Source organism: Panthera onca, chromosome C1, assembly GCF_046562875.1.
Source record: "Panthera onca isolate mPanOnc1 chromosome C1, mPanOnc1 haplotype 2, whole genome shotgun sequence".
Classification (NCBI taxonomy): Eukaryota; Metazoa; Chordata; class Mammalia; order Carnivora; family Felidae; genus Panthera; species Panthera onca.
Genome location: NC_138346.1, coordinates 95,296,621 through 95,306,701, shown reverse-complemented (window position 1 = coordinate 95,306,701; position 10,081 = coordinate 95,296,621). Strand labels below are relative to the sequence as shown.

At 41.0% G+C, this 10,081-nt stretch overlaps 1 protein-coding gene across 2 annotated transcripts in view; it reads right to left on the bottom strand.

Annotated features, from left to right (window-relative positions):
* Window positions 1-1,360: 1,360 nt before the first annotated feature.
* Window positions 1,361-10,081, bottom strand: part of MAP3K19 (mitogen-activated protein kinase kinase kinase 19) — a 60,860-nt gene continuing 52,139 nt past the window's right edge. The window contains exons 12-14 of one of the 2 annotated variants that reach the window (XM_060625973.3): window positions 8,077-8,226; window positions 6,299-6,996; window positions 1,361-1,687 (exon numbers count right to left, since the gene is read on the bottom strand). In XM_060625973.3, the coding sequence (XP_060481956.3) occupies window positions 1,621-1,687; window positions 6,299-6,996; window positions 8,077-8,226 (915 nt within the window). In that variant the 3' untranslated portion in view covers window positions 1,361-1,620. The remainder of the gene's footprint in view (window positions 1,688-6,298; window positions 6,997-8,076; window positions 8,227-10,081) is intronic. The other variant, XM_078451351.2, reaches the window with a different exon arrangement.

Below are 10,081 nucleotides of genomic sequence, written 5' to 3'. Positions count from 1 at the left end.
TGAGGTTTTGTCTGAGTAAAATTTGATGTAATTTTACTTATAAATCACACATCTGAGAGGCAGCAGGGAAAGGGCTGTAAAGTCACACAAATCTGGGTGGCTGTCTCATCTTCCACCTACAAGTAGGATGGCCTTGAGAAAGTCACATTACTAAGAAAATGAGAATAATACAAACCCAAATCAACCAGAATTAAATGAGGTGCTTTTTTATATCAGGAGCTCAGTAAATGCCCTTCCAGCCACCACCTATCTGCACTCCCAATCTCCTTTCAGACCTTCCTTCTCCCAAAGGAACATAATAAAGGGAGCAAACATCTAGGCAATACTAAGAGCATAATTCCAACCTGTTAGGTCTTAGGCACAAAAGACTAACAAAATGATATTTTAGGTTATGCTAATATACAAGTAAATAAGGGACATAGCTCTTAAATTCTTACCAAATACGAGAAAAGAACTGTACAAATTGGAAAGAAGGAAGGCATAACCACAAAGACCCATCTAAACGTGTTGACTAAAATCTTTTACCTCCAGTTGACTGCATTTCAGTTACTTCTCAAAAACTTCTAAAAAACCAGCTTGCTTTTTAACAAAATCCGACAACTGGTGTCGGAATACACCTAAAGTTAGTTTGTAATTGTGCCGCTTTGAAATGATAGCAGCCAGTACAAAAATTCTGTAGAGAGAGCTTCAACCAACAGGAAATGTAGCAGATGAGTGGAGTCACGGCAATAGAAACCTTATCAAAAACGTTTAATCCACCAACTTACAACAAGGCCTTGTAATAATTCAGACAACTTGTCCACTTTTTCTGGTGAGGTTTCCATTGGTCTGAAAATGGAAATGAAGCGTGTGACCTCAGTGGAGATGTCCATTCAAGTGAAGTGAGCAAAGTGCCCTGAAAAAGTTGATACGCTGCCCCCCCCCCCGCCCCTCTTTAAGATCCAGCTTTTATTCTACTAGCTGGCTTAGGTTTAGCTAGTTCTAGATGTGGCCATGACCTAATTGACTCTGCAAATAAGTGAAGTCTTCAAGTCATACTACAAATTTCAGGGGAAGCAACCTGAGGCTTATGGGGCCACCTTGAATAGTACAGCTTATTATAGGCAGAAACTTGGGAGGAAATAGGGGACCCTCTGATAATGAAATGGCAAGGCCCTTAGCTCTTACTGTTAATTTTGAGGCTCCTGCAATCTGCAAAGGTTACTGCTAAACAGAATCTAGCATCCTCCAGTTTTTAATTTATCACCTTCCTCTGGTTTCCTTTCCAAGAATTAAGTGTCTTTACCAGCCAAGCAAAAAATAAACAATTTTCTTCTTGGCTTTACAATTTATTTTAAAGACATTAAAACTGACAGGCCAAAAATGAAGGATAGTCAAAACTGTAAACAGCAATACATTTTGTTATTGTTTAAGAAAATTTTCTCATATACATGGGTAACCACGCCTGAAGCTTGAGGCTAATATTTACCTAAAAACATTTTAGTTAGGGACACTGCAGGATCTGGTTGAGTTGAGCTGACTTAACAATAGGAAAACAAAAGTCCCTTAACCATCATTCCCACAATGAAGCAGTCACGGAGTGTATCTATAATGGAACTGGAAAGGAAAGTTGATGTATGTTCAATGACTTCTTATCAAGAAGGAGTGCTTCAGGAGCTGGGCAGCAGAAGGTCGCTCATGCTGGTCCCTAAGAAGGGAAAAACACTTTAGAAACAGCACCCAATAAGTGCCTCCCAACTGGATCCACCTGCCAACTTAAAAATGGAAGTACAGGGGTGCCTGGGTGACTCGGTTAAGTGTCCAACTCTTGATTTCAGCTCCGGTCATGATTTCACAGTTTGTGGAATCAAGCCTTGCATGGGGCTCTGCACCTGTTAGCCCTTGGGATTCTCTCCCTCTCTGCCCCTCCCCTGCTCGCCCACACTGTTTCTCTTTCAAAATGAATAAATAAAAAAAAAAAAAATGGATCTGCTTACAGGTGCTCAGGAAAATAAAAATAGATGCACAGTCTTGGCCAAACAGACTTGAGGTGAGTCTACACTTCAGTTTTGATCAGTATGATTTTAGGTAAGCAACACAAAGTCTTCTCATTAGTAAGATGGAGATAACAATAACAATTCTTTGGAGAATTAAATAATGTACATACAGGTTTTGAACAGTGTCTGGCACACAGTAATAGCTCAAAAAGTAGTTGTTATGATTAAAAACTAGTCCCTACTTTACATTTTACTTTTGTTCGATTTGGGGTATAACTTACACAGTAAAATTCTCACTTTTGGATGTACAGTTTAATGTGCCTTTAATTAGCATTAAATTTACTTTTAAAATGTAGAGGCACTGGAATCCAGAATTGAAAAGCCTTTAAAAAGCAGGGATGCCTGGGTGACTCAGTTGGTTAAGCATCTTGACTTCGGCTCAGGTAATGCCCCCACAATTTGTGAGTTTGAGCCCCACGTGCATTAGTCTTCTGTCAGCACAGAGCCCACTTTGGATCCTCTGTCCCCTTCTTTCTCTGCCCCTCCCCAACCCTCTCTCTCTCAAAGGTAAACATTAAAAAAAAAATAGCCTTTAAGAAGTAGACATTTAAATGCATTTTGGTGACTAATTGAAAAAATCCCATTTGGGGCCCTCTTGGATGAGCATAAAATAATGGAAGACAGTACTATTTTGGTTTAGGTTATTTTTCCTCAAGAAATTAAACTTTTGCCAATGAACTAGTCAATGAACCAGTGAACCAGTCAATAGTTACCTGCAATGACCTACTTGAAAGGCATTATTTTGGCTAAATTGGCTATCTTTTGATAATTTGTGCGAGGAGGATTAATACCAGGAATAGCCCAGGTGAAAATGGACATAAAAATAAAGTGACTATAAGTCATTTTGAAATAAAAGCTCCCCTTGTGGAGGCCCTTTCTTTTGTCTTAAAAATACACAGAAATCTCTCTCTCCTCTCCCCAAAAATCTTTTCCTTTATGTAGCCAAACCCAGTGGCTTTTTTTCAACCTTCATTATCCTAAATCCTTACTTACTCTCTGTCCCACTGCACTCTAGAAATTGCCCCTTAAAATTTACCATGATATTCTCATTAAATGAGTTCATCCTCCTTGTCATCTCTGTAGTAGCATTTGAAGCATTCACTAACCTCTCCTTTCAAAACAGTCTCTGCATAGACTTCGGGAAAACTTCTCTTGTTCTCCTGCCTTGGGACAACTCCCTTCCCTCCTTTCTTTCCTTCAGCCATGTGCTAGACTTAATGCCATGAAGGTTGTTACTTCTCCTCTGAGCATTTTCAAAAACATTTTCCTATGCCCTCTTAAATGGTTCACAACTATAGCTACAAACCTCAGGATTTCTAAATGTGTACCTCCAATCTTACTTGCTTTCCTGGACTCCCAATTCCATAGCTTCGAATGTTTCCTTAAATGGTGGATCCTCTGGGGCACCTGGGTGGCTCAGTCAGTTAAGCGCCTGACTCTTGATCTTGGTTCAGGTCATAATCTCACAGTTCCTGAGATCAAGCCCCATGTGGGGGTCAGCACTGAGCATGGAGCCTGCTTGGGATACTCTCTCCCAATCCCTCTCCCTTTGCCACACACCCGCATGCTCTCTCTCTGTGTCTCTCACAAAACAAACATTTCTTTAAGTGGTGGATTGTCTTCAATTCCCTCCCCTGCTCCCCTTTCACAACTTTCGATTATTTTTTCCATTATCCATACTCAAAACTATGCAGCCTCATCGTGCCTCATCACCAAGTCCTGATTCCCCTTCCCCTGGAATGTTTTGGAACTCTTCTCTTTACAGTTCCCACTGCTTCAACCACAAAGCTCTTGATTCCTGCATGGCCTTCTAGTCTCAAGCAGCCTCCATTTGAGGTCCTTAATACACTGCCTTCTGACCTGCTTTCCCAAAGGCCATTTTCTTTATGGCATGATCTTTCCCAAACTCGTTACAGTCCCCTGCTCTTTGCTGCCTACTGCAACAAAGCCAAACTACTTGGCCTGACTTCCCAGAACTTTCAACCTGCCCATAGGAATACCCCCACTCACAGTTCTTACTGCTCCCCAAAGTTCATTTCTGTTCTATTCATTTGTTCTATTCAGTCCTTGTTCCTTCTCAGTACCTACTCATCTATACTTCTGAATCTTTAAGAATGCCTTGCCCCCACTTTATTTCTGACTATCCAGACATCCAAGGAATACCGCCATAGGGCAAGATTCTAGAGTCCTTAGGGTCTTTTCCATAGAATTTCAAAAGATAATTTTACGCTTGTATGTGACACTAATTAGGTAAGATGTATTAGTATTCTCCCAAGTAGTATTAACTGCCGAGCCCTAATTATGTGCCCCATACTCTAAGTAATTTACATATACCAGTTCACTTAACCCTCACAACAACCCTATTAATTGATCCTTAGTGGTGTGAGTTGTGTATTAGTTAATGAAGCAGTGGTTCAAAAGGAAAGTCATACACATACACACACACACACCATTCACATGAATGTGAAAAACATTTGGGTTTGTTCTGATCTTCCTGAGTGTTAGAATGTCCAATGTTTACAAGAGCTTGCCTTGAAACACATTAAATGGAGCTCGTTTACAAACTGGTGTTCGCAATAGCATCCTGAGGTAGAGAAAACATCTCACATGGATAACACCTATGGACATAGATACACAAACAAGATGCAAACCAGCGTTAGCCTTTGTTTCACTCCTATCTGTGGAGAGGACATGAAAGACCCAATGGTCAAATCTCCCCTATAAAATAAAATTAAAAAAAAAAAATTTAAAAAGGAAAGTCATAAAAAAGATTTCACCCTTTCTCTTTAAAGCTGTGTGTGTGTCTGTGTGTGTGTGTGAGAGAGAGAGAGAGAGGTGACAACTGGAAAGAAAATGAAAATAGCATGTATTTTCTATGGCTCAATAATAGAGAACTGTTCAATTCAGAACATAGCAACTATAGTAGTCTTAAGAGCTAAGACCAATTCTAAAACTAGTACTGGTTCATATGACATTTCTAACACCTTTATGTCTCTTGTGAGGTTTCTTTGGGTGAACAGGGGGCAGCTCTGTGCCTGGGGCTCTGTCCACACAATCCATGCTGGAACATATCTACATCTAGGAATAGCCAGAACTGGAGTATGAAGTATGTATTCCTGCCTTGGCCTATATGATCCCCTGAAATCAACCAGGACACTCTGACACACGTCTGGGAGAGAGAAACAGAATCTGAAAGAGAGAAGCACATTTGTCAACAGACAGGGAGAACTGCAGGTTCTGAGATTCATTAAGAAAGAGAAAAACCCATTTTGGGAGTTGAGAGGCACTAGAATTTTTCATCCAGGAATAAGAAAGCACATGTCTCAGAAAGCAAGAATTGTGTTTAGGTCTCAGGCTGTCCTCACCTTGTATGTATGACTAAATGTTGAGCCTCACTAGGTGCATAGAGGCCAGGTGGGTGGGCTCCACGCCCCCCCTCCACCCTACTGTTTAGCTCTCTCCCTCATCATACACATACAGTCATACTTTAACCAGCGTCATCTCTCTGCTTTGAATTAAAATCTCATGTGAGTAAAGACTACCTGTCTAAGAAAAGTTTGAAAACCACATGAGTGGATAATCTCTAAGGTCCCTTCTAACATTTTACCCAAAATTTTATCCCATAGATACTAGGGAGCATCCGAACAGGAAAAAACAAGCAACTTTCTGGGCCTTTTCTGCCTCCCCAAATACTCTCCACACTTAATGCATGAAAAGCTTCAATTAGAGATTTGTTCCTTTGGGTCAAAATGTTTCCCTTCATTTTAAATGCAAGTATTTTGGGGGCGGGAAGACCAATACATTAAATTTTCCAGTCATCGATCAATTGATTCATATCAATCCCTCAATATGAATGGATTTCTCACATACTTTCCTGAGAGCTGGTTTTAGGAAGGAAATGAGACACTGGTTCTCTGAGAGGGAAGGTAGCTCAGGAAAGGGAAACTTAAGGACAGGCAATGTCATTTCACCATGACCAGTCCCTGGGAAGATGTCCCTCTCATAGCCATGTTCATGCTCCCATTGATTTGGGGAAGTATTGTCTGTCCCTGATAAGTACTGTCAAACATTTAATTGAGGCACCTCCTACCTGAAGCATTGCCCCCATACCCTGATGCAACGAGGAGCACAATCACCCAATATAGCTAATCATCAAAATCACTCCCTACTTGCCTTTTTTGTGGGCCATAAATTTCAGGGGGAAATGTCAGCAATCTTGGAATCTCTGGGGATTTCTCTTCCTCCTGTTTTCAGTTTCTTACCTGGTCAGGCACACACGCACAAAGTCCACTGCATTTTCTGAGAAGTGTTCTGGTAAAGGAGGCATCAGCCCTCGGTGTGCTCCAATGTAAAACATGGCTGCCATCCTGTCCATGGAAGCCAGTGGAGGCTTCCCTGTGGCCATCTCAAACACGGTGCAGCCAATGCTCCAGATATCTGACTTCCTTCCGTATCCAGACTCATTGATGACTTCCGGGGCCATCCAATATGGAGTCCCATGCATGGACTTAAGCATGTCACTGTGGGTGCCATTTATACCAGCCCAAGCCAAACGCTTGGCACAGCCAAAGTCAATTAGCTTTATTATTCCAGTTGGCATGAGCATAACATTGTTTCCTTTGATATCTCGATGCACCACACAGTTCTCATGGAGATAAGCAACACCTTGCAGAATTTGTCTTGTATATTTACAGAAAACCATCTCAGGCAATGGCCCAAAACGGCTTATAATACTAGAAATTGAGCCACCAGGAACAAATTCCATGAAAATGCTTACGATGTTCGCTTCCAAGCATGTCCCCAGATAGGCCACAATGTTGACATGTTTCAGTGCTTTGAGCAAATCTACTTCTTCCTGTAGCTTCCGGTATTCTTTCTCAGTAGCTAATTTATCAGAGGTATCCAAAGCCACCTGTTTTACAGCTATTAGCTGTCCTTGGCTAGTAAGACCACAATATACCTAGAAGCAAACCTTATTATTAAATATAAATGATAGAACTTGTTCACAAAATGCCTCAGGTGACACTTGTCTTTCCCTTCTCCTCCCAAACCCTGTCTTTCTCTAAGTTGATTCATCCCTACATAAATGCAAAGTACTTAAGCAAAGTCAGTGTTTCAGTGAGGCCAAAACGGGGATGAGCAGCATGGTGAATGGATATCATAATGGCTTGGAGTTCAGTGGCCTGGACTGGTTAGAATCCTGGCTTTACCATTCCCCAGCTGTGTAAATTTGGGTAAGCTGTATAATCGTTTTGACTTCAGTTTTTCTCATCTATAAAACTGGGGTGATTATCCCTCACAGATAGCTACATGACTACAATGGCAAAATTGCTCACCAAATAAATGAAATAGGGCTGTTTCAGTGCCAAAGCTCTAAGGAGAGAGAGGAAGGCAGAACTGGGGCAACTTGTCAGTGACCCCATCATGCGTTTTCAGTGGTTTCCTGTCTTCCCACCTTCTTGCTGATATGTCCCCAGCTAGAAACATAACCTATCTTCTTTGGGGATCAGTCTTCTTGTAACTGATGCATGTAAATACTATCTAATGTGCTAGGACTTTAGATGATCTTTCAGACAATTCAAAAAATGTAAGGAACAGCTTTTGTTTTGGCCACTCAGCAATGATTCTCAGCAATGGTAACATCCTGAGCTGTTGAACAATGAGACATCTTTCCCACTGGACTTGGATCCAGGAGAATGAGAGGCTAGAAATACATTGGTTATTGTACCACCACATGTACCCTGAGAATAAGACCTATTAGAAGAGATACAAAGAGGCCAGACCCTGGTGATATTTTTTTGACCCCTGAAATCACCTCCGCCTAGAGCCAGACCTACTCCAGACCCTTCAGTTACATAAAACAGTGAACATCCTTTTCCCTGGGCCAGTTTGGATTGAGTTTCCTGTTATTTCCAACTGAAAGAGTTTCAGGTAGAAGAGCATAGAGGGTGTGAAGGGTGCACAAGAGGATTAGGGAGGAAAAGGTAGGTCAAGAAGAAGTGGGGATTTGGGATTTCATCATGTTTCCCATTTAACTTACTGTGCCATAGGCTCCCTTCCCAAGGACCTCTCCCTTAGTCCACAGGATAGATTCTTCATACTTTAAACTATTTTCAGGAAATTTCTTCTTTTCATTTGAGTTGAGAAATTTCTTGTCCTTGTCATATATGCTGAACCCATTACTATATCTCTGGGACAATGAGAAAAAAAGAAAAGTCACCATTAAACTCTGAGTCACTGGGATGGGGAAAAAGGGCTAAAGAGTAGAGTCTTACTTTCTTCTAACTTGGGACCAACTAGAGAAAGCCATATATGCATAAGTAATCATATAGGATGCCACTTGTTAGCCTGCCTACAGCTTCCCCATGCCAACAGCTTCCAATCAGGGCGTAGTAAAGGCTTCCCTTTTTCCTGCCAAGAATCTTGCCCACTCCTCTGCCTGCCTTTGAGTCTCTGCCAAACACAAGTGATGGTGGCTGACTTTTTTGCTATAGTTAAGTTCTGAATAACCTTGTTCTTCAATTATTTCCACAACACATAGAATCAAACACACACACACACACACACACGCCTATATACATACATATATATACACTTATACACAAACATACATATATATACTCTTTCACCCTCTCTCACACACACACAAACACACAGCCACAATGAGCAGGTCTAGTGATCAAGACTAGCTGTAATACACAGAAGATCTATGGTCTTCTAGACCCTTGCTATTCAAAGGAAAATCTGCAGACAGATGTACCAACATCACATAGGAGCTTGTTAGACATGCAGAATCTCAGGCCCCAGACATACTGAATCAGTGTCTACATTTCAATATGATCCCCAAGCGATTTGCCTTCACAGGAAACTTTGAGAAGCCCTGCTTCTCAACAAATATCTCTCTGAAGAACTTAGACCATGTTTTCCAATTGGTTGACTGGATCAAACTGCTTTGCTTTGATCTCTTCTACAAGTTCTTAAAAATAAATGATGGTGACACAGAGACATGGTGAAGGCCATTGGAAGCAAGACTTCCTGCAGGGTCTCTCCTTCATCATGAAAGAAAGGGCCATTTGGGTTCCTCTTCCCCATCCTTTCATTGTTTCTATCCCAACTAAATTTTAAGGACTTCTTAGGGAGGAAAAGGCTGTAAAAAGTCAGTTTTGACTCCATCATTGTAGGATGAGGTTACAGGCTGATGATATTTACTAGCTTGTTAGCTTTTCTTAAATTTAAAATGACAGAGTGGTAGATTCATCTCCGACACACAGGTGTGCACACACATATCCCCATTTCCTACCCAAGCCTGGAGGCCTCCAGGGATCACTCTCTACCCCCAGGAGAGACCAAATTAGCCATAAGGACAGGGCTGATATTTCAGGACAAAGAACCATCTCACTGTGTCGTGATTAAGGGTGTGGTCCCATCACTCACTGACTGTAACTTTCTAAGCCTCAAATTTCTCATCTGCAAAATTGGGACTTGTTATTACCTTTAGTTATCTCATAGAGCTGTTCTGAAGCATATAAAGAAGACAGTATAAAATCCCTCGCTCCTACATGGTAAGTTCTCAATAAACCTGGCTATGATATAACTATATACTTCATGTATCCTTAGATAAACTATCTAAAATAACTGTTCCTGATCGTGATACAGTGTGATACAGCCTGAATCAGTGTTCAATAGATGATATTTCAGCTAAGCCTACTGTTTCTGTCTTTAAAATTTGAATAGGACAGGAGGCTCAAGTATTTCAGTGAGAAGTGAAACCAACAAAACAATGATCCCAATGATCTGTTGCTATTCTTCTTCCCCATGCCCACTTCCATGCCAAAAAAATTTTTTAAACATTTTTCAGGATTGTCGCTTATCTTCCTTGAGAACAATGGCTAAGTCTTGTTCTAGTTCTTAGCCCAGCGCCAGCAACACAGTAGGCACCAATGATATTTCTGTGTTAAAGTTTTCATATTTCATGTCTTCATATGTTTTTTGGAATTAGGTGGTGATCTACTCCAGGGGCTACATTCAGTTCTTTCTATCTCACA